This window comes from Bacillus rossius, chromosome 3 (assembly GCF_032445375.1).
Source record: "Bacillus rossius redtenbacheri isolate Brsri chromosome 3, Brsri_v3, whole genome shotgun sequence".
Lineage (NCBI taxonomy): Eukaryota > Metazoa > Arthropoda > Insecta > Phasmatodea > Bacillidae > Bacillus > Bacillus rossius.
The window spans coordinates 67,352,404-67,378,308 of record NC_086332.1 but is presented as its reverse complement, the minus strand read 5'-3'; the positions used below and the strand labels follow the sequence as shown (position 1 = coordinate 67,378,308).

The following is a 25,905-nucleotide window of genomic DNA, read 5'->3' as shown; positions in this document are numbered from 1 at the left end:
TTTTATTTCAAAATTAAGGCTGTTCCGAATTAAGAAAATCTTTACCTTGCTTTTGATTTACTTCAGACTATGTTTTCTTTTGTCCCTAACAGTTTTTTTGTTCAGAATGTTTATTAAGTCTGAAAATAATATGCAGAATGATTCAGTATTCCAGGGACAAATTTTGTAAGACATTAATTTTCGGTAAATTGCAGTTAGAAAAAGTTAGAAAATTTAAACTTTTATTATCGGGCAGTGTTTATTCATAGCCCATGCTGATTTCATTTAGGCCTAATTCATTACAGGGACGATGCCTAAATTTAAGAAGAAGTCCGCTGGAGAAGGGCGAGGAGAATGGTCTAAAAATGCGATGAAATCAGCTGTGCAAGATGTTTTGGAAAACAAAATAGCGGTTCGGGCAGCAGCAGAACGTCATAATGTTCCTAGAACCACTTTACGAAGAAAAATTTTGGCTGTAAGAACAAAATCGCAAGTGGAAATTAAACCTCAGCTTGGAAGCTTCAAAGTAATTTTTGATGAGATGTATGAAAACGAGCTTGTAAGGCATATGAAAGATTTGGATGCATGACTTATGCCATTATCGAGACATGAATTCCTAAAGCTTGCATACGAACTAGCAGAAAGTTTGAAGTTGCCTCATAGATTCAACAGGGAAAGTAAATTCGGGGAAATATTTTTATATGGATTTCATGAAACGACAACCCGAGCTAAGTTATCGGAAACTACAATCAACTAGCTTAATGCGATCAGTAGGTTTTAACAAACCCCAAGTTGAAAGATTTTTCGATCAACTTACGAAGCTTCAAGAAGACTATTCTTTTCGTCCATCTAAAATGTATAACGCAGATGAAACAGGGGTTACATGCGTTCACGAAAATTAGATGGTGATTTCAGTTAAAGGAAAGTGCCAAGTTGGGAAAATGACTTTGGGGGAGAAAGGTCGCACAGTAACACTCATGTTTGTATGAGTGCAACAGGTCATTTCATACTACCTCTTTTTATATTCCCCCGGAAGATAATAAATGATCGACTAATGATTGGTGCTCCTACAGAAAGTAGCCATTTCCCAACCCCCACCGGATGGATGAATGGTCCAGCATTTTTGTCATGGCTGAAACATTTTGTTTCATTTACAAAGCCTACTGTAAATGATCCAGTTTTACTTATCCTGGATGGGCACAGCAGCCACAAGGAACAAGATGTCATCATGTATGCACGTGAAAACCATGTTCATATGCTAAGTATCCCAGAGTGCCTACCAAGTCGCTTGCAGTTTGTGGATGAGGGCCAATCCTGGACTCAAGATAAACGAATATGACATCGCAAAATTTGTCGCAGATGCATACAGGCAAGCCAGCCGTTTGGAAATAGCAGAAAATGGCTTCAGATGCACAGTAATATATCCCTGGAATTCACAAATATTCACTGATTTGGACTTCATAGGCAGTGAGTTAACCAACATATCACTCAGCCACTCGAAATCAATCACACCTGAAACTTCAGCTGCAGTTGCTGTCCAAACCTCTACCATGACATCTCCTCAGCCATCGAGGACGACTGACGTAGGCCTATTAGCTGTTCTATCAACTACTGGAACTTCTGCAACTGTTGTAGTTCAAACATCTGCAGTGTCTTTTCCTGATCCATCAAGGGTGCCTGGCGACCCAGCTGCAGTACCATCGCTTGCTGGAACTTCTGCTGCAGCTGCTGTTCCGATGTCTGCTGTGCTTTCTCCTGATACATCGAGGGTGCCTGAAGTATCAGCTGTTCTACTAATTGTTGAGACTTCTTTGAAACTACACACACATTCACATCTTAGTGTTAGCTGTTCCGAGTTTGTGAAAAACCTCCAAAAATTGTCTCCTCTACCATCGTGTAGTGATAAAAGACTGACAAGTCGTAAGAGGAAGGCAGAAAGAAGTGAGATTATGACCTCAACTCCAATAAAAGATGCACTTATAGAAAAGAAAAACACAGAAATCAGAAAAGAAGAAGCTCAGAAAAAAAACCAACTAAAATTGGAAAAAGAACAGAGAGATCAGCCAGGACATTCAAAAGGAGCAAAAACTAAATCAAATGTGTTAATGATGGTACAGACGAAAAGTAAACAGCATAACTCTCATTTTGAGGGTTCATCGGACTTAGCGAATGGTGAAAATGTTGACTGTATTGTTTGTGGTGAATATTTAGTTGAAAATTGGATTCAGTGTCATACATGTGAAGGGTGGGCACATGAACTTTGTGCAGATATTGATAATACTTTGTATTACTACTGCGACTATTGTAAACGTAACACTTAATTGCTTAAGTAATGGCTTCATTTGTAAACAATGTACAGTGTTTTAGCACTTCTGTACCTTAAAATGTGTTTTATTCCATTAATATGGTATGGCTTTATGTTATGGGCCATACTACCCTACATCAACCGCTTAATGGTGAATGCATACATTCATGAAATGATACAAAATATGTAATGTTTTATGAATTTGAGTTTATGTTTCATCATAGTTGTAAAGTAAATGTGTCACGTATTCTTGATACAGAGTGTTGCAGAATTATTTCTGTAATTTATTATGTTATTGTCATTTTTACTTAAGTGGGCCATACTAGCCGCCTCTCCCCTACACATCATGGAAAGATCCAAACATATTGGTTGACCGGCTAAGACTTCTACATGGTTCGCTTTGTGCAGGAAACTATTCGTGCATCAAAGAAATATCCTTCATACTCAAGGAACTGAGGAATGCTGGCTACATACAATAATGACTTGTTTTACTTGCATTTGTATAATGTAAAGCAATAAAATAAATAATTTAAATTATAAGAATGTAATGTTTTTATTTCTTGTATTATGATTTCTTACTAAGACTTAGATCTTGTAACTTGTGCTTCCTTTTTGCCTTTTTTAGTTGATGGAGCTTCCAAATGTGCTTCCTTATTCGATGATGCATCCAAAATGTGCTGCCTTTTCGTTGGCGGTGCTTCCAAATGTGCTGCCTTTTCGTTGTCGGTGCTTCCAAATGTGCTACCTTTACGTTGTCGGTGCTTCCAAATGTGCTGCCTTTACGTTGTCGGTGCTTCCAAATGTGCTGCCTTTACGTTGTCGGTGCTTCCAAATGTGCTGCCTTTTCGTTGTCGGTGCTTCCAAATGTGCTGCCTTTTCGTTGTCGGTGCTTCCTTATTCGATGGTGCATCCAAAATGTGCTGCCTTTTCGTTGGCGGTGCTTCCAAATGTGCTTCCTTATTCGATGATGCATCCAAAATGTGCTGCCTTTTCGTTGGCGGTGCTTCCAAATGTGTTGCCTTTACGTTGTCGGTGCTTCCAGATGTGCTGCCTTTTCGTTGTCGGTGCTTCCAAATGTGCTGCCTTTTCGTTGTCGGTGCTTCCAAATGTGCTGCCTTTTCGTTGTCGGTGCTTCCTTATTCGATGGTGCATCCAAAATGTGCTGCCTTTTCGTTGTCGGTGCTTCCAAATGTGCTGCCTTTTCGTTGTCGGTGCTTCCAAATGTGCTGCCTTTTCGTTGTCGGTGCTTCCAAATGTGCTGCCTTTTCGTTGTCGGTGCTTCCAAATGTGCTGTCTTTTCGTTGTCGGTGCTTCCAAATGTGCTGCCTTTTCGTTGTCGGTGCTTCCAAATGTGCTGCCTTTTCGTTGTCGGTGCTTCCAAATGTGCTGCCTTTTCGTTGTCGGTGCTTCCAAATGTGCTGCCTTTTCGTTGTCGGTGCTTCCTTATTCGATGGTGCATCCAAAATGTGCTGCCTTTTCGTTGGCGGTGCTTCCAAATGTGCTGCCTTTTCGTTGTCGGTGCTTCCAAATGTGCTGCCTTTTCGTTGTCGGTGCTTCCAAATGTGCTGCCTTTTCGTTGTCGGTGCTTCCAAATGTGCTGTCTTTTCGTTGTCGGTGCTTCCAAATGTGCTGCCTTTTCGTTGTCGGTGCTTCCAAATGCGCTGCCTTTTCGTTGTCGGTGCTTCCAAATGTGCTGCCTTTTCGTTGTCGGTGCTTCCAAATGTGCTGCCTTTTCGTTGTCGGTGCTTCCAAATGTGCTGCCTTTTCGTTGATGGTCCTTCTATTTTTAATGTTGTTTTGACTCTAGTATTATTGTAAATGGTTCTTGATTTGACTAGCGTATTATTCCATACGGTGCATGTATATAAGTGAGTCCTAGACAGCAGGTCGCTCAGTTTGTTACTGACGTCGTTGGTGTAAGGATCACCTAGTTTGTTTCTTCTGGTGCATTAATCACGTAATTACCTGTTCTTGCGAACTCGATGGCATCTTTATCGACTTTAACGACGAACTCGATGGAGGTTGTACCATCGACTGCGGGAACCTTGACGTCAGCGTCGACGATGGTGGAGCAGATCCCGTTGGCAACGTCGATGTCAACACTGGAGGAGACTTCAACATACGTGGTACCGCCAGCAGAAGAGACATTAATGCCTCTAGTGCTGGCTGCACAGGGAAACTCGGCGAACGCTGGTTCGCCATCAATGGAGACTTCAATGGATGCCGAATCGACAACAACTAACGAACATCGGTGCTGTTACTGCGACAAGATTTTCTCAAACAACAGCAATGCTCGACGACATGAGAATAGAGAATGTGCCAAGAACCTATATCGTGAAATGTTTGTTTGTGAGAAATGTCATAAGCAGTTTACCAGAAAAGATAATATGAAAACGCACATGAAGGCATGCAAAGGTCCTGCTGTTCGGCAGAAAGTAAAGGTTTCGGCGCAACAACGATGCATTGATGTTCATAAGAGTATGCCTGGAGATGGTGCAACTACGGCAACGTCAGTATCTGGATCGGGTCTGAAAGTTTCGTCTTCATCACCACGGTATCCTTGCAGCTACTGTGATACGTCGTTCGCATTTGCTCATGATGCACGAAGACATGAGCGGAGCAAATGCATGAAGAATCCATCTCGCATGAAGTTTCGATGTGATGAGTGTCATGAATGGTTTACTAGAATTGATAATTTGCGACTACATGCGAAAAACTGTAAAGGTGAAGTCCGTGTTGCTACTGCTGAACTACCTGCAGAAATTTCAACTCCTCGGTTTAGGTTGAAGGCTCGTGAGCGTACAAGCAAGAAAACCGATGTGTAGCAACCGATTGGTATGACGTCTGAACAGGAAAATAAACCTAAGACTGTGTTCGGCGCATTACAAGTGAACGATAATGGCTTCTACTTGACGCAGTCTGCATTTCGTGGAACGTTGAAAGACTACTATTATCTAAATACGTTCGGTGAGTCGAAGGACATTTGTAATTTTCTTGACGATATCAGACAGAAGATAATCAATCAGCTTACTGATGATGTAGCAACAAACGGACCTTTGAAATATAACTTGTGGTTGGACTGTATATATGGAAAGCCATATCCGTTCGATGACAAAGTGAAGAAGTGTGCATTCAAGACATCGGCTGCAGTAATTTACAGTTCTAACGATGTGAAGCAAACTGTTAAAAACGGTATCCAGAAACTCTGTCAAGAAGAGGTGGACTATGTCTGTAAATGATCTGGCTGGACTCTGTCTAGTATAAACCGATTGGAGCTAAGAATTAGTCATTTCACACCGCTGCGGAACTAAATGATTATAAGATTGCTGGCTTTCGCAAATGATCCTTTAGTAGAATAGAAATTATGTAATAAATATTATGTTTGTAAAAGAACTTGTGGTGTTTAATTCCTCGAACCTGTTACTATTGTGTTAAATTGATGTTATATTTAATTTTTTTGCATCGTCCTAGATCGTACCAAGGACCTTAGTCGACCTAATCGAGCAGTATATAGATTACAAATTTATTTAATGAATTTTGGAATTTTTCCCGAATTTCTAGCTAAATAATTATGGATTTTCAAGATGGCGGCCAAATGACAAGATGTCGGATGTCACAGCAATAATAAATGATTACTGCACTCTAGCGGATAAGAATTAAACTAACATGGCGTCAGCGCACTCTCGCCGACGATACACTGATGATGGCTTCCAGCAGACGAGGACAAGATGGCGGCCATGACGTCATACTACCTGACGATATATATATATGCTTTGAAAAAAAAAGTGGAGGGAGTCAGTATGCCTGCAGCCACCGCGGGGGAAGGATCGGTCGCCATTTTTATTTTTTTTGCACTCGTCGGGTTTGAACCGAGGACTCCGAGCTCCGTGTCGTAAATGTTTGTTTTTTAAATATTTTATTAAATTTTTTATTATTTAATTTTTTTTATAATTTTTAAATTTTTTTCATTAAAATCGGATAATAAATTTAAAGATGGCGGCCGTAACGGAAATTGCAACGGTGACGTCATAATTCAAAATGGCCGATAACACAATGCCGGAATGTTCGAGAAAACGAAATGACGTCATCCAAGATGGTGGATCCAAGATGGCCGTCGGGGTCAAGGTCAAAGGTCAAGGTCACATCCTGATAGAGGCTTAACTGAGGCTTGAGTTAAGGATGCTTAAGCCTCTATCAGGACATTTCTAGCCGTTGGGATTTTTAAGGACTAAATCGAGAAATTTTCCCTCGAAACGGGAATTTTTCCCTCGAAAAAGGGAAATTTTTTCTTAAAACGGGAATTTTTGAGTCATTTTGAGTCATTTTTGAGGAATTTTGAGGAATTTTTGCCGCCGTGACGTCACAAATCCAAGATGGCGGACCGACAATCTCAATCCACCGCCTGAGGCCTGTTTCCGGACTGGCTATGTTATACTACTCTTGTCTGTAGTTCATGTATTATAATTTATCTGGAATAAATTTAAATGTTTGCTTATAAAGTAATTGGTATGAACGCTGCAATAACCTATTGAATACATAATTTAGTTTTGCGTCTCTACCGTGTCTACGCAACTAGCCATGGTGAAGTCAAGGTTATCTGGGTTCAATTGTAACTGGCAGTGCTGGTAGAGATGGACGTGGGCTGCTCGCCCCCGCACGGGGTAATAATAGACCCATAATGTCCAGAATTTTTTTTTCCACATCGCTAGGTTCGCCTCTGTGTTGTTATGTGTATACTTTATCTATTAAGTATCTCCTTTGAGTTCGTCTGTTTGTAACTGTGTTATTCAATATCGATATAGTTCTTATTAACTGTCATTGTTGCTACTGTTTCGTCGTTATCCCTCTATGTTTGTCTGTGTGTATAATAATATTTTGACTAATTCCTTACACGGAATTTTCTGTAAAGAATATGTTCTTTAATTTTTTGACATCTTGATTTTGGCTTGTTTTCTATGTGTTGGCACTTTCATTTGTTTTGTATATTCATCTCTTCTGTCTGTGTTGAGGTTTCTTACGACATAGTGTCACCAGCAATGTCGTGTGTCAAAAAAAAAACAGTTTAAATAAAAACAAAAGAATTTTGCACAAATACATAGTAGTGAGAGCTTGTAGTGCCACGCGTGATAAATGAATACAAGTGCGTACTGTGCATTATATTGGACATAATGGTTCACTTAATTTTACGCGAAAAATCTTCCCAAATAATCATAACGAGGGAACATATGCTGCTAATCTAATGTCTATATTTAGAGAAGAGGTAATTAAAAAGATTATTTTTTGTTCCTTTAGAACAAAAACATTAAATAACGATGGAATTCCAATAATATTCTTTAGATTGTTTTTTTATTGTTACACAGCTTGTCTCGCAGACTGATAAACTTATCTACCATTAATAAAGATCGCAGGCTTTCGTGCTCTTTTTTTTTTTGGAGTTGCTTGGCTTCTGGGTTGTAGTAGCGCCGGAGTCAAAGATACCACCGACGTTTCGGTCGACGTTGTAGTCGCCATTATCAGGGAGTAATTACCTACTGAGGTTATTGCAATTTTTGTTGTACTACAGCCCCTCCACGCTGAGAGGCGATCTGTCGTTGGATGTAGATCTAGGTTGCGATTATTTCTGAGAGTGGGTCCCATATTCTGCTTAATAATTATCCATCCTCTCTATTTATGTTTGATGGGTGTTTTAATATTTCTACTGATTCTTTCATTTATCTTTTCTTGTATAGTGGGATGTTGGTTATGGTGTGGAACTGGTAATTCGTAAGGAACTGCTCCCAGATGATGGGGACTGCAACGTCGACCGAAACGTAGGCGATATCATCGCCTTCGACGCAGCTACAACCCAGAAGCCAAGCAACACTAAACTACACATTATTCCAACATATGTGCACTGCATTAAGGTGAATTTTTATAAATTCGACACACTGAGTCAAAGATAGATATTTTCATTAATATAATCATGCTCGCCTATTGAACGTGTCGAACACAGAGTTCATCCAGCTGAGCTGTGGCAGTAGATAAATGATAGTTTAATCCACACGCTTCAGACCACCAGCCCGTTCGCGGAAATTTTTTTAACAACAAGGCAGTAGATCAACAGTCATTTCACCGAAAGTTATTTATCAGCCAGGTAATATACCGAAAATCATCTGACCGACAGGAAGTACGCCAACAATCGTTTTGCCGAAAGTTATCGAACAGCCAGGCAGTAGACAGGCGATCATTTTTCCGAACATTAATTAACAGCCAGGCAGTATACTGAAAATCGTTTGACCGACAGGCAGTACGCAACAGGATTTCACCAAAAGTATTTTAACAGCCAAGTAGTACACCATCAGTCGTTTCGCCAAAAAATATTTAACAGCCAAGGCAGTATACCGAAAATCGTTCGACCGACAGGCAATACACCGACAGTCGTTTCGCCAACAAAGTTTTTTAACAGCCAGGCATACACAACAAGGTTTCACCGATAGTTTATTAACAGCCAGGCAGTACACCGACAATTTTGTCGAATGTTTTGTAACCTCCAGGCAGTAGACTGGCAGTCGTTTTACCGAAAGTTATTTAAATGTCAGGCAATATACTTTCGACCGATGGGCAATACACAAACAGTCGTTTCACCGAAATTTATTTAACCGCTGGACATTAAACCAACAGTCGTTTCATCGAGAGTTAGACCGAAAATAGTTTGACTGATAGGCAGGATACTGACAGTCATTTTGCCGACACACACACACTTAATCGAAAAGTCATTGAACCAATTAGTTGTTGCTAGGCATTTTAATCCTATGCCATTTGATGATGTAAATTTTATCTTCCACAGCTGATTTTACTCCTCCCGCAAAGTGACTCACCAAACACGCTGAGGCGGTAGATGACTGAGACCACCACCACTCCGTAGTTGAGCAACTGTCCTGGTGAGCGGTTGCCTGAGCCAGTCGTAAACGCCCCGCCGTGGATGTAAACCATGACTGGTAGAAGAGACACCTCACTTCTCATTGGTAGCTGAAAATAAAAATATATTCCTCACGACGTGAAGTCGCTTTTGTCCAGTTGAAGGTCTGTGCCATGTTTGCGGGACATTAAAAACGTTGGGTGAAGGGTAGTGATTTAATAATGGACGTGATATTGTGAAGGGACCAAAATACAAATACGTACTTATTAATCGTAATCATGACAAGCACCATTACTGTAATTTTTTGGGTTTTGCATTATGGCTATGGTAGGGTAAAAAGAACTTAAACCATTGAATATGTATAGTATTTATTCAATGCTTAAACTAATCCTTAGCATGCCATTTCCTTACAAATTTTAATTCCATGCCTTATTTGGTCGCCAAACGATCGTTCTGTTTCAAACAAAGTGCATGATCGGAAAAAGTATTTTTAAACTATGAAACACCCCTCGTGCCTCAAAATTTAATTATTTTAAATTGATTAAAAAGAGCCTTGGAAACTTGCTGGGTAAGAAAAATAAGAAAAATTTAGTTATTGACCAGAGGTGGCACGAGGTGGAGAACAAGATAATTTGGATCTCCCTGACACAAGCAACTTGGGAGCTGGTGGATCTTTTAAGGGAAGAAGGTATATCATAAATAAATTAACACTACACAAGTAGCTTGGTCTATAGGTTCCCTGGTTTATTATTAAGGAATTTTGTGTTCGTATTATTCAAACCTGACAATAAAAATCTTAGTAATTAACAAAGTTAAAAGGGGGCGCCCCAGGATTATTTAAAATAGTACATATTACACCTTAACAAAAAAATTATTACATAATCAAAAATTTAAAAATTGCACCAAATTTGAATGTCCCAACAATTACATATATTTATGAGTTTCCTCGATTTTACAGATTCTTGAGGATGACGTCCTTAAAACACTGCTCGCTGGTATCTTTGTTTTAGTTCCTTCTATTTAAGTGAAAAAAAATATATATATATTTTATATCACCCGGGTCTTTCCAGGATGATCTCGGACTGCCGGCCAAACTCTTCTAACAAGGGGGGGGGGGGATCAGCTGGAGGTCCCGAAGATCATGCGGGGAGCAATTTCTCTCCTCCGTAACTTCGACCCTGTCTGAAACACAGCCCAAAGTCAAAACGAATTAGACCTGCGTCCAGACAGTCCTACACAGTTGGCGCGAAAGCCAACAACGGGAATTTGGGGGGGGAAACCGGGCTCGCGAGGTGTCTCGCGCCGACATCAGGATGACGCGCACCGAAAACTCGCGGATGCGCGAAGGAAACCAGAATATTTAGAATTAAATATAAATAAAAAAAATTTAACTACGCATGACTTTTCTAAAACTACCTCTGCCTGGCTACTGTACAAATGGGATCACATCCCTTAAGCAACTGACTACATCTTTAGTGCAACCGAAAATCGCCGTTCCCGCGAAAAGCCTCCTAGCGCAGAGGACGTCGAGAAGAAGTCTTCAGTAGCCACGATCAGAGGACTGAGTCCCCGAGGGCGGACGAGGCTTCTAATTAAAACAGGCGCTAAAGCCCTAGGGAGGAGGGGGGAAGGTTCGGTTCTAAGCCTAAGATTTCCGAAGAAGTCCGAGGCGGGCGTGACAAGAACACGACATGCGCGCTCTCTACCGGACCGAAACGAAAGCAACGAACAATCGACTTCTACAGGTCGGGAGAAGAAAGCATAGTGCCTTATGGCACCGCGACGCTGCTTTCTAGCGGCGTAAGGGGGAACTACTTGACGTGGTGAGCTGACTTGCCACCAGGTGTCATGAGCATAGTCTCGGCTCGCTGGCCACCATGGGTGAAGTTGCTTTTTTCTGCCGCTAGGTTTCGCGGAGGTCTCTTTAGGTTTCTTGGCTAAGTTCATGTCAGGTCACTGCTCCTGGATTTCTCAGAACTAAAGTGATGTGGAGAGAGAGGAAGGGGGGCACAGAAAACGCCACTCCGGTGGGAACGCAGCTCCACTGGAGACTGCTTCGTGACGAGACATGCTATTCTCAGCAGGTCTCTACAAGGTAGCAGCTTGCAGCCCAGGAGCTGCTCTATGCAGTTTCGGTCATGCAGGGAATTAAAATTACAAACTCGGGACGTGACTGCAGGCGAGAGAAATTTCAACCGGGCTGACCATGTCCACATTAGACAGCAAAATATCAGATTGGCCCCCTGGGAAGGGGCTTCGGTCCATTGCAACAAAGTTTAAATCCGTGGTGTACACCGGCCTAACAAAAAGTAAAACACCCCCATTAACAACCAGATAAATTAAAAAAATAAGAAACCCCAAAAATTTTAAAATTATAGAAAAAAATTAAAAGGTGACGAAATGCCTAATTTACGGCACAACTATGCTGATGATCTTTGGAGGGAATATCTAATAATATCAGGTATATTTATAGCTTATAAGGTTAGTTGTTGCTTATACACAGGTAACGTTTACAGAAACTAAAAAATATATACATTTTTGTTCAACAGTTAACTTTTTCCGTTATAAATTAGGAATATCTATGTAGAAATGCTTACATGTTTTTTTCTATTTAAAGCTACGAGCTTTATCATACAATCACAGTAGTATATAATAGTTCCTCCGAGCGCAGGCGCCAGGCGGTGGTGTCTTGGTGTTTTTCCGCCATCTTGGATTGTGACATCACGGCGGCCATCTTGGTTGGCCTTGACCTTGACCCCGGCGGCTAGTTTGGATACGCCATCTTGGATGACGTCATTTTGTTTTCTCGAACATTCCACAATTTTGAATTATGACTCCACCATTGCAATTTCCATTACGACCGCCATTTTGAAAATCTTTATTTACTATCCGATTTTAATGAAAAAATTTAAATTCATAAAAAAATTTAAATAAAAAATATTTTAAAAACATATATTTACGACTAGGAGCTCGGAGTCCTCGGTTCGAACCCAGTGAGGGCAAAAAAATGACCGATCCTTCCCTCATGGTGGCTGCTGGCGAGTGACCCCCCACCAATTTGTTCATAGCATTTATATCGTCAATTAGCATGATGTGTCCGCCATTTTGAAAATCCGTACTTTTACTGCTAGAGATTCGAGAAAAATTCCAAAATTCAATAAATAAATTTTAAATCATTATACTGTATGATTAGATCGATACCTGTCCGTATTTTCGATCCCTGGATGATGCAAAAAAATTGTAATTTTATGTAAAAAATAATAATTTCAATAAATCATGTTGTAAATTCTTAAAGAGGCTTAAAACCCTATACAACCAGCCTCCAGTAAGCCGTTATGTCCGCCATCTTGGAAATTTGTATTTATTGACCCATAAATATATAAAAAATTATTAAATTCATAAAAAAATCAATAATTAATTCACCTATAGAATCTATAAATGGACAATAAACAAAATGAAGTAATTTCAGGTAAAGGTTACAGGTTTAAAAAAATAAAATCTCCAAAAGTTCTTTTAAAAACAGAAATTTTATTACATAAATTCTACACTACAACAAGTACAAAAAACACTGGCAAATTACTAATGTCGTGAACATTTCTCGTTTTAAACAGCCTTCTTATTGTACTAAGTAAGTTTTCTACATGTTTTTAAATGTCTTTTCACTTTATCAGGTCGACACATCGGTACACTACATTTTTCACATAGAGAAGAATTATCGATTTCATTAAATGGACAGTGATAAAATTCATGTTGTTTTGCACTTTGAATATTTGCTAATGTTTTGTTACAAAATATACAGCTTGATTCTGGTGAATATACAGCCAGTCTATCACAATTCCTGAGGTGTCGTTTTAATCTTCCATAGTGTATAAACTGGCTTAAACACCTGTTGCACTGATATTTAATGCGTTCAGAGTATTTATTACAATTGTGTATTACATAATCCCGTAATTTCAAGTTTTTGATCTTCTCATAGTTCGTATAGTTGGGTGATGGAACACCGTTGGATGCTCCTTCCTTCATCAATGTCAATGGCACTGTTGACAACCATTGTAACACCACTGAAATGTTAACTTCTGAAGCCTTCAAAGACTGCTCTGCGAAAGATGTTGCACGCGTCGAAATCTCCTGCTGTGCTGTCATCGGGCTCTGCACTGATGATGATAGACTTTCCATCCAGGTTGGTGTTAATAGTGGTAATGATGCCATCGAGTTCTTAAGAATAGCTAGATACTGGTCTATTATGTTAGTCAAGTCTAACTATCCTATCCGCACGACAACGCGGCCAGAGACGAACTGAAGTTCATATCGCCAGAGTCTCACATATATATTCTCATTAGCTGGTACAACACGAGTCACAACAATAACCATGATCATTAAACTTGCACTTAACTTTCTCGGAACATTTTTTATAATGACGATGTAGGCTATCGAGACGTGAAATTAGTTTATTGTACTTGTTACATTGAAACTCTGTTCTTTTCAGTAAATTATTCGGACAACTGCTTTTTTCATGTCTGCGCGCATTTGTAGGTTTAGTAAATGATGCACCACCGTATTTACACTGACTCGGTGAATGTTCGTAGTTCTTTGAAGTCTGCAATGATGCTGGTGAAACTTCATCCGATTGGAAAAGCACAAGTCTATGCAGGTATCGCAGACTCCGTCGAAATGTCTGCAGTTGATGGCACCAATAACGTTGGGATCTCCGCAGCTGTCGACACCGCAGCCACTGAGCTCTCCGCTGTTGCTGTAGTCGCTGTTGTCATCGTTGGTACCATCAGGGTCCGCGATGTTGATGATAGATCGTTCATCAAGGCCGTCATTGGAACAGTAACTAAATCTCGCGAAACTTACTGAACAGAGGAGCTCCATACTGCACCGCGGCCAGAGCTGAACTGAGGGTTCAGTCGTCTGAACCTTAATTATATACTCGAGGCCCAATGGTATACTGTATGAGTCAAAATATTGACTGTATTTAAAAAAAAATTTTATTAGGTACATTAAAATTACAGCAATAAAAAACACACAAGTTCAAGTTTTACATATTTGTTTAGAAAAATTACACAAATTCATATTAGGTTAAGGAATTAAGCATTTTCGCAAGCAAAGTCTTTAATGGCGCACGAACTGCCTCGTCGACTCCGGTTCCAACTGGTTTGCAGGTCACATGATCAGGAACACAGATTTCCAGTTGGTCATCTTCTGCGCCGACGAAACCTCCGGTGAGACATAATCGATGACGTCTGTGACCACGTATGTGCCTTGGCTTTACTGCAGTGCTAGTTGGGACAGATTTACTGCCTGAACTTTGACGAAGAGACGCACGTCGTTTGGACGTCTGCGTAGAAGCATCACAGGTCGCAACAGGTTGCAACACGCTCATGTTTGGTGTTGCTCGTGCAGACGAGGCGACTACCTCAGCGATGCTAGCAGGAAGGATTGTGTGCGGTCTCATGTGATAGACGGCACAGTTTCCAGGTTCGCAACAATCTAATAACTGCTGAGTCAGTTCGTAGGACACAGGAAAGTGCGTAAACCGCCAATTCTGAGCGCCTCAATCACAGGTTTCTGTATATGTACATAGATACCCGGCATCCCAGTAGCTGTACTCGACACTGCTGAAGCTAGGTCTTACGCTCACGTACATGTTAGCAGGATGAAACGTAAACATCTTCTTGCAGGTCGAACGTCAACTGAAGGCACGAAAGGATGCACGCCTTTTATATATGCAGGATACTACTAATTCTGTGTGTGCAATTTCTGCATTACCTGCGAGTTTTTACAGGCACAGACACGTTCAAATTTGTCATGTGGTTGCACGTCATACATTTCACTAAGCTTGCGCATGGAAGGACAGCCATAGTCGGTCTGTAGGTCTACCATTTCAACTGACTCATCACAAAACTTGCTCAGCCATTTCTTCTGCTCAGGTACAGCAACGTAAATTATTTAGTTTAGAAATAATAAATCTCCAATAGTGTTTTTTACTTGGTGGTACGGAATTATACCTTTGTCCCACTCCAGGCCATGTTAGTATTTAAATAACCATTCCTTTGTGCGTTTAATTTTTTCATCTAATAATTTCCAGGGTACTGAGGTTGAAATGTGCGGGTTCGAGTTTTGTCCCGGAGGTGATGGAAATTTCCTTGAGCACGAATCCGTGTTGGCTCTGAAAACCTTGCAGGTTGCAGTACATCTTGTTGCTAGCAATGTTTGGTCATAACAAAGTTAATATCGCAAACGAATCAGTATTTACGTCAGAACTTTCACAAGTTTGTCTCTACAATTGTATGATGCAAGCCGATCGTAAAGTATCAGACAAAAAGCATAGGTGTTTGGTGGAATATTTTCGCTAGTCGATATCTCGATCCTACAGTCGATGATGTTTGAATTTATTCGATCATCCTGTTTGGAAAAGTCAAACACCATTAACAGAGCCTTGTTCTTGAAACTGTCGGAACTCAGTTTCGGTGACTGTCTCCGCCCATATTATGCTTGCTGAAACTTGGCGTAAATTTGATATGCAAGAAGTTTCTTCCGTTTTCTAAGTCCATGTTCATATCAACATAGGTATAGATTTCTCTGTTTAAAAATCTTTTTACATTACATATTTGACAGTTATCGAATAAGGAGCGACTTACTCCTGCATTGAGCTGTCTTCCGGTCTGAAGCCCGACGATGATGTATCTAGGCTTTTCCGTAGCGAAGCTGGACTTTACTATCCAATTAATGCGTTGACTCTGAGGCAAGCCAGGATAAGTTTCCAGGCTCCAGGACCGGAATGGTACATCGAAGTTCTTGCCATTTTCTATGTTATTAAGCATCTTTACTCGTTCAACTGTGCTCACTTGGATGTGGGGCAGCATCCACTGTAGACTGTAGTGTTAGCGAGACATTTTGAGGATTTTCTGCAGCGGCGAAAGTTGCATTAATGTGTGTGTTGGCTAGAAGCAGTACGAGCTCTTGTTTCGAATTAATGATTATATGCTTGTAGTCCTCAGCGAATCCAAGAAGCATAGACAGAGGAACACAAACTTCGAACTTCCCTTCGGCATAAACCGGAAGCTTATATTCATCCTCGAAAGCCCAACCAGACATCTTTGCAGCAGACAGTTCATTTGGCGTGAGCGAAAGGTAATTTCATAGCAGATGTTATGCGTACATCTCTCGTCTGGTCTACCTCGATGCCAATGAGTACATATGTAATGCGTTCGATTAGGTGAAGAATACCATTGCAGGATATTAAAGTCGTTGTCGGATGCGTACCATCCGCTTTTGTCAGCGTGCCTCTTATACGTAGAAATGACTGCGAAGGTATAGTACAGTTATCTTGGTGCTGCACAGCAATGCGTACTTCTGAAGGTAGTGCGTAGGGTCCGAGCAGGAAAGGCTGTTACTCGTACAATTCCATTTTCGTAATGCTGTCATCAAAAATGACCGTATCTTCCACGTTTAGGATTTCGTCTTCAATATTTATTCGGCACTTTTCCAATACTAAGAAGAAACTTTGTGCTGTCACGTGTTAATGCACCGATGTCTGGTAGAGAACTGATCTTATTCACGCATATTACTGTTTGGTGTCACGAACTTTATGCCCATCGCTTCAAGTGCAGACGTAATGTCATTTCTTCGTCTTGAAAATTCACTAATCGTCCTCGCTGGTCAACGATTCTGACGACGACTTCATGTGCGCACTTCACGACGACTGGAACGGAAATTATGCTCTGCGGTACTTCGACCAGTTTACATCCTGGCGGGACCATTAGCGAAAACTCGTGCAGCATGGTGCTTAGTCTCCCGTTGAAATACGTTCCACTTGCCAAATTACAGTTTATTCTTATGACATTCACAGGCAAAATGTTTACTGCTCGCGTAGATTCGTACGTTCTTCCTGTATCATACACCTTTGATTCGAATCCGAGCATCGTACCTATGGTCCCAGGTTTCGTAAAATCGACATTTTCACTGCATGTTAGAATGCTTTTTTGAGTATTTGGATTTCCATGCAGTTGATAGTCTACATCATATAGTAACATTTCTCTGATGTAATTGGCAATGTCGTCAATTTCATAAGAGCCAACAGGTAACTGTATTTAATGAGCAGTCCCATCGCTTTTCAGGAAGCAGATCTTGCAATTTTCTTCATCGATAATCGGTATGGCATTATACGTTTAAAAATCTACGAGTCCGATACACAATTCTCCGTCTAAATCCAGAGGCGGGAAATGAACCACACACAGCTCTGATGCGAGACCTATCAAGGTAAGGGTTATCGACATGACTAATTATTAGTAATAAATTATCAACACTGCACAACCTTTAAACACAAAAACATTTTTTTTTGTCAGCAATTTTTTTTTAGTTTAAAAGCGAAGGCACAAGTGTTCGCAATTTGTTTAATTAGTTGACTGTTCGGTTTTGTAATTGTAGAATATTTGTAGTGGTCCGGCCCAGGTACCGCCTAAGTTCTGGCGGAGGTCGTAAATTTCCAAAACTATCGTAGTACTCGGCCATTTTTCCAGACTTTATGTACGCTCACCAATGCGTGCCATGATTCGACGATATAACTAAATTAATTATTTGCGTACTCATGTGTCTTTGGCTTGCTGGGTAAATTGTCTCGCATAAACATGCCTCGGAAGTTTGGTATTTTCAGTTTTCAAGCGTACTTGATTACTTCTATATTGGTGAGTGGATGTTTCGGCAAATAAATTTGGATTTTCATTCGTTTCTTTCTCATGCCTCGACCTGATTTGTGAGGTTGCAAGTAGAATCTTGTGCCTTCTTTTTTTATTCAAAGCAATAGCTTCCATGTTGGCATTGTGTCGTTGTGCTTCTTTTAACTGCTTGCGCTTATTCTTCGAAGTGTTGACTGCCCGCACTATACCGCTCGTTGCACCGATGAGGACGCCGAGAGCACCCAATGCAGGCAAAAGCAAAGGAAGAAATCCTCCTATAATCTTCTTGTCGAGAGTCTGTAATTTTTGCTTGGCTTTTTGCACGCCTGCACCAGTCTTACGTTTGGTCTTGCGTGAATTAGTCTTTGACTTGATGGAGCTGGCTCGACGAACACCCAGTCCTAATTTGGTCTTTGCCTTCATGATTTTGGAAACGCCCCAAGCCACGATTCTCTCTTCGAGTCACGCGTTTGTCGATTTAATTATATCTTCGGCTTCCTGAGGCAATATTTTGTCAGCTTGCTGCCTGGATTTATTAATATGCAATATCGTGCTGCTTGCCCTTTTCGTCGAGAGAATTAATGCCCACGTCACCGCGAGCTAACATTTTCGCTAGTTTAGTGACGGGGCCGCATAATCTGTAGCCGGGAATGTGTAGCTCGAAAGGTAGATTGTTTATCAGCGAGTTCACGAGTCCTGCACCGATGTGTTTTTTGTTCTTGCCTCTTCGAGTCATTGCGCACAACTGAACAGTAAGTATAAATGTGTTTGATTTTATACAATTTCATCAGTACAATGCAAGTTGTCAAGCGAGAAGTGTTTGCCCGTGCACATTATGCAAGACGATGAAATTAGCGGTCGTGTATCACGACATGGCTTACTGTTGCCTAATACCGTACGATGCATAATGGCAGGCCCGTCCAACTGTGGCAAAACGTGCATTCTACTGAGTTTTTTAGAGGAGCCAAACGGTCTTAGGTTCAAAAATGTGTACCTCTATTCCAAATCGTTGCAACAGCCAAATTACCAGTGACTAAGTACAGTTCTACAATCGGTGGAATGCCTGGAGTATTTTCCATTTAATGATAAGGCGGATGTGGTACCTCCAAGCGAAACAAAAGCCAATTCTGTGTTTGTTTTCGACAATGTAATGTGCGAGAAGCAAGGTATAATACAAGAGTACTTTTCCATGGGCATAAACGCTAAAGTAGACTGCGTTTACCTGTGTCATACGTACAGTCGTATTCCAAAACATCTCCTGCGAGACAACGCAAATGTCATAGTACTTTTTCGCATGGACGAACTTAATTTACGTCACGCTTATGATGATCACGTACACCGTCATGATATTCCAAGAATTTAAAGACATGTGCTCCTTGTGTTGGAAAAAAGAACACGGATTCCTAGTTCTATTCAAAGACTGCCCTCTATATAAGGGCAGGTACAGACAAGGTTTCGATCAGTTTATCGTCAAACATGAGTCATAGCATTTCAAAATTCGGTCGTAGCAGTCGAGACTTACGTACTGCTCTCAAGTCTCATGACGACGTTATCCGCAAATAAATTTCGCTACTGGCTCAAAAAGTAGAAAGTGTGAAAAAAGAATTACTAGAGTATCTCGTTACCATCGACAAGCGTGAAAGCCTCGGATTCTAGAATTCGCGTCATGATCCAAGTATCGAAGGCACAAAGACGAGAAGATTTGAGGACTTTTTAAAGTAGTCTGAAAGCATCACTTACTCACTTGTCAACAAATTCATAATTTGCCAAACACAAGATATAAGTTTCTGCGAACGAATAAAAAGTATAAAAAGAGGTCTTGCAATATTTTTTCAGCCAGTACAATGTCGGACCTGGCCAGTGACCTTCATCGAGCTATACAGTCTGTTCGTGAAAAATATCTACTTGCTAGACGAACCAGACTTGCACGTTAGATGGAAAATGAAGAGATATTTAAACCAATCACTAGTTGCCTCGACGAACTTAATAAGGATGAACCAGCCATTAATGTGAAGACAGAAGTTAAAGATGAAATGCCAACTGTAAAGAAGAGAAAGTATGAACCAGATCGTAAAGAAGAGGTCTTATGAACCAGATCGAGAAGAAGAGGACTTAACGAGTACAGAGTCCATGCACAAGAAAAAAATACCGAAAAAGGTACACAAAATCAATGCAATGGTCCGACCATACCTGATATCGTTTACGAGTCGGAATAATGACACGACCTATGGAGTGTACAGAAAACATAATAAGTGGTTCCTCGGTGCTTAAGAAATAGTAATTCTACCAGGAAATATCATACGCGTAAAAGAGTTCAAAACGCACGGGACACCGGGTCTGTACGAATTACGGTTTCGCAGGGAGCCTAAAGGATATTCTCACAAAGATTTACAAGAGTACAAAAAACTGCTAGAACTAACCAATGCACATTTTCGCGATAACGATTTAGACAGTGGCGTATATAAAGACAAATATCATGAGAAAATCGACATTCTCGCTAATCTATTCAGTGAACTAACAATACACGGTGAAGGTTTAAAAAAGCTAGAAAGTGGTCAGAAATTTGACATAGTACTTATATTGGGACGACCCCAATGAATTAGTTGATCGCCTTAGAATTTTACATGCTTCACTTAGTGTAGCAAACAATTTGCACATCAACGAAATAGTCTCCATACTTGAAGAACTGAGGGAAGCCGGCTACATACAATGAGTCGAACCGGAATCGCTCACGAACTTCATGCTCCTGCTAGACGAAAATACATTAGTTGCAAATTCATTGTTCACGGAATTGATGATTTATTCGAGGCGGACATTGTTGAGATTATACCATATTCCCTACTGAATAAAGGTTTCAAGTACATGTTGACAGACATCGATGTTTATAGCAAGTTCGCTTGGGCTAGACCAGTAAAATCAAAGACTGCAACTGAAGTAGCCAAGGCCATGGACAATATTTTGCTTGACGGTCGTGTACCGTCGCACCTGCAAATGTACCTCAGAAAGAATTCTTTAATGCAACCTTCAAGGCTTTGATGAAGAAGTATGGTATCAAACACTACTGTACATTTAGTAATGTCAAAGCCTCCGCTGTCGAAAGGTTTAACAGAACTTTGCGTTCCAAGATGTGGCGACAGTTCACGGCTAACGGAAATTACAAGTGGCTTGATATCTTGCCGAAACTAATAAGCGAGTATAATTCCACAGTGCATTATACCACGAAAATGAAGTGGACGTAAAGGACAATCACCTGCTTTGAACAGTGTTTTCCAACATAAAGAAGAAAGATCCACGAAAGCTTAAAGCTAAAGTCGGTGACATTGTGCGAATCTCCAAGCAGAAAGGTATCTTCGAGAAAGGTTTCACTGCGAACTGTAGTCCCGAACTTTTCCGTGTGACACATGTTTGTGAATCAGAGCCTAGGGATCGAACCAAGGACAGGATTCGATCTAATCAATCAGTATATTAATGAATTTTGGGATTTTTCCAGAATCTCTAACATTAAAAGTATGGATTTTCAAGATGGCGGACACGACATCATGCTAACTGACGATATAAATGCTATGAACAAATTGGTGGGGGGGGGGGGGTCAGTCTGCCAGCAGCCACCATGAGGGAAGGATCGGTCGCCATTTTTTTTTGCCCTCACCGGGTTCTAACCTAGGATTCCGAGCTCCATGTCGCAAATGTATGTTTTTAAAATATTTTTATTTAAATTTTATTAATTAATTTTTTATGAATTTTAAATTTTTTTTCATTGAAATCGGATAATAAATAAAGATTTTAAAGATGGCTGTCGTAACGAAAATTCCAACGGTGACGTCATAATTCAAAATGGCGGAAAACAAAATGGTGGAATGTTCGAGAAAACAAAATGATGTCATCCAAGATGGCGGATACAAAATGGCCGCCGAGGTCAATGTCAAGGTTAAAGGTCAAGGTCAAGGCCATATTAGATGGCCGCCGTGACGTCACAATCCAAGATGGCGGAAAAGCACCACCACCACCGCTTGGTGCCTCTGCTCAGAGGTACTATTATAATATATACTACTAACCACGTCAATATCATGTAGTATTCCTGCAGCTCATGCTGAATAATAAAATGGCCACAAATTTAGTATACATGAATTAAATCTAGTATTACTAAATTGATAATAATTAGTTTTATTTTGTTAAAGTGAAAAATACACTAATAAAATAAGTAAATAATGGTAGGCAGTAGTTGACAATCTCGAGTAGCGTTTTAAATTGTAATAATTGTTTGAATCTAGTTTCTCGATGGTTCCTTGATTTCAAAAAAGGTACTTATATAGCAAAAGAGTAAAATGCAGTGATTGAATTTAATATAATATGACTAACTAAAATAATCTAAGAAGGCCTACTTTCAGCAAACGCTGCCGGATTTTAGAATTTTCATACAAACGACATTATAAATTTAAGAAATTCTTTGTTTACTAACAAACTTTTTTTTTGGAATTGTAACTAAGTAAAACAACTGACACACACAATTTAAATAGTTATTACAGTAGATAATGCGTCAAATTATTGGAAATATTGAGACATTACACGCTACAAATGGACACAGAGATAGAATATTACTAATTATCTTATTATAACAAAGTAAATTGTTTGAATAAAAACAGGTATGGGACGAAAAGATAAAATTTCTTAAAGTGGTATTTAGTAATTGATAATAGATTGTAATGTAAGAGGATCAAAGGTAAAAAAAAAGTTTTGATCACTTTATTATTATTTATCACCGCTGAAAGAGAGAGGGAAAAAGAAAATCATAAAGAGAGATAGGGAGGCCAAAAAAAAACATTATGTTACCAAATGTTTTGCTAGGTTGTGGAAGAACCAACTATTTTTAATATATAATTCTCAGATGTCAGAAATCTATACTAATAATATAACTGCTCGAGACGAAAAGTATGTAAACTAGAGGAAACTAAAAAAAAAAAGTAATGGCTATTTATTTTATTTAGAACTCAGTAATTCTTTTTTTTTTTTTAACTCTCGTCGGTTTTTTTGTTGGTCAGTTTGAGCATCAATAGAAAACTGCGTGATGATTTTTATAATTTTTTTTAGAAAGTTCTTTAGCTATCTTCGAGGGTGAAAAAGGAGTATATATGGTTATAGATAATTAATAATTTATTGGGTACCAATAATTAACATACAAAAAAAAACCAACACTTATTTTTATATTTTGCGAAATTCAACTTAGAAGAGGTGATCAAAGGGTAAGTATGTTTCTAAGATTAATATAATTTTATCTCCATATTTATAAGAGTGTAATAAATGATTTTGTGTTCTAATAATAAACTTATTAAAACTGCTTACCAAAATTTTTATTCTTTTGCGAAATCAGTCCCTGAGGAGTGAAAAGGGGGCAAGAATGTTTTTATATTTATAATTATACCTTTGAATTTAATTAAGCGTAATGAATGATTTTTTACCAATAATAAACATTCGAAAACTACCAACCACAAATTAATATTTTACAAAATTATAACCATAAGGGGTGAAAAATGGGTAAGAATGTTTTTAAGATTAATAATAAAATCTGCAAATTTAATTAAGCATAATAAATTATATTGTGTACCTACCAATAATAAACCTAATAAAACCACCAACCTAAATTTTACGATTTGGCGAAATTTAAATCCTAAGGTTGGTAAAAAGGGGTAAGTGTATTTTTAAAACAAAAAAAAAACTGATACGTCAATTAAATTAGAAATACAAGTAAGAAACTAAAACAAAATTGTATTTAGATATAGAGCTCATTTTATTTTGTGAAGATTATGTCTCATACGTACCAGTATTTCGGCCTGGCCTTAAAGTGCGACGTAATATTCTGCTGTATGTAGCGTGTGATACCCATTGCTACGATTCTTTTACACGCCTAGGCTTAAATTAATACATGTTTAGAAATAAAAGAAACTTTATAATATATATATATTTTGGATACATATTCCTTAATTTTTTGCGTTTATTTAAATTCGTATAATAATGGGGGCGAAAACGGGGTAGTTTACATTTATGGACATATAAAAGTAAGACGTAAATTAAATGGGTCAAAGTCCTGTTATTTAAAATGATCTCCGAGTGTCATAAATATAGGTTATGTTATTGAAAACCTTTTTATTGACATACGCCATTATGGTTTTCACTGTACGAGAGAAACCACAAGAATGTATAAACAAGATGAATAAGCAAACAAAAAGTAAAACAAGCCAAAACAAGCCGCTGTTAAATGTTAACTTCATAGATAGCTTAGAGAATTCCGTGGACGTAATAAGTCTGAAAAAATTATCACGACACATGCTAATACATTGCTCTGACAACGATGAGACAGTTGTAACAAGAACAGAAAATACTGACAAACAAGAACCTTGGAAAAAATAAAGAACAAACGATGATACAAAATAAATAATCCGGACAACACAACGAAAATGCAGTGACGCACAGACGAATCCAGTGAAGAAACTAAACAGATATAATGGAAAACTCATCGACGCCGGCACAGACGAACACAGTTGAGGCTTTCTTGCACATTCTTGTGGTTTCTCTATGACATGCAGTAATAACTTGCAATTGCGTATGTCCATTAAATGCTTTAAATCAATCTTCCCCATTGTATAAACCAATCAAAGAACATATAATTAATATGGTTACTTAGTAATGATAACGATATTTGTTTATAAAAAAAGTACGCTTTTTTGAGTTTATCTCAACTTTAGGCCTGTTCTGAGCACGTCAGTACTCAGTGGTCAATAGTTCAAAAGGTTTTTTTTATCAGTAGACGCAGTTAACCTTGGATGTAATCTAGAGTGCAATTTTATTGAACAACGATAAGCCTAGAGTGTTTTAAGGGAGAGTGATTACAGATTTATTAATATGTCCTCATTCGGGTTCCCAATTAGCCTGATTTTATTTAAATTACTAACATAGATCAGGGTAATGTGTTAAGGTGATTTGATTTAGAAAGCATTCATATCTTAAATGTATCAGATCACTCACAATTCACAAAAGTATTTGGGTTCGGACATCAGCAGATCTGGGCTCGAATATTTCGTAAGCAGGGTCGCAACTAGGGGGGAGCAAGCGGGGCATACGCCCCGGGCGCAAAGCTGTGGGGGCGCCGAAATCGCCGGCTTGCATTGTAATTCCTACTACAACTGGTAACTGGTAAAAAGTTTTTTAACTTGCATGCCAGGAATGTCTAATCTGATTTACAATATAACATCTCAACATATTTAATGAACATCTAGTGATTATACGGACTACTTTATGGACATAGTGGTTTCATGCATGAAAGTTACATTAGCACAGAAACTGTTGCATATAGGTATGGAAAATGCTTAAATAGCACCATTTTTCCGTGGGAGGGCCCCCGGACCCCCCGCTTTATTGGTGTGGTATGTGCAAAAAAAGAGGATGGGGGGGGGGGGGGCGCATGAATCCATTCATTCCCCGGGTGCCAGAGACTCTAGTTGCGGCCCTGTTCGTAAGTTTAAATGTGGTGAAAGTTGCAATGCGTCAATGGGGTTTCTCGAGTCACTTTCATTACCACACAAATCCATAACAACTTTCTCTATATATATGTCCCTTCCCCCTTCTCATAAGTGGCTTTTTTTGCCATTTGTTTTAGGTTAATTTACTTGCAAAGCTGCCCTTTAAATGTTTTTATATTATGATATATTGTAGCCATGTGATCTTACATAGCATCAGAAAATATGACTGATTGTTACGGAATAAGCTGATATGAAGATGCACACAACGACAAAAAAAACATATTGCAACTAAACGAGAGTGTAAGAGCAGAAGTTTTACGCATGTAGTTGCTAATAATAATTTTTTATTGCGGCAGGATTTTGGGTGAGGATTTGATTGTCGGCCTCTTTCTACTATAACCACTTGAATGACCATGTCATTGCCAAGGTCAAAGTAATCTACGTTTGCTACCGTGACATCATACAAGAGGGCGGCTGTGACATCATCCCACACAACGGCTTATAAACCAATCCTCACCCTAGACCTAC

At 39.3% G+C, this 25,905-nt stretch overlaps 1 protein-coding gene across 1 annotated transcript in view; it reads right to left on the bottom strand.

Annotated features, from left to right (window-relative positions):
- LOC134531312 (uncharacterized) overlaps window positions 1-25,905 on the bottom strand; it is a 69,444-nt gene that overhangs the window by 38,212 nt on the left and 5,327 nt on the right. Inside the window, exon 4 of the mRNA XM_063367006.1 lies at window positions 9,142-9,292. Coding sequence (XP_063223076.1) covers window positions 9,142-9,292 — 151 coding nt within the window. The remainder of the gene's footprint in view (window positions 1-9,141; window positions 9,293-25,905) is intronic.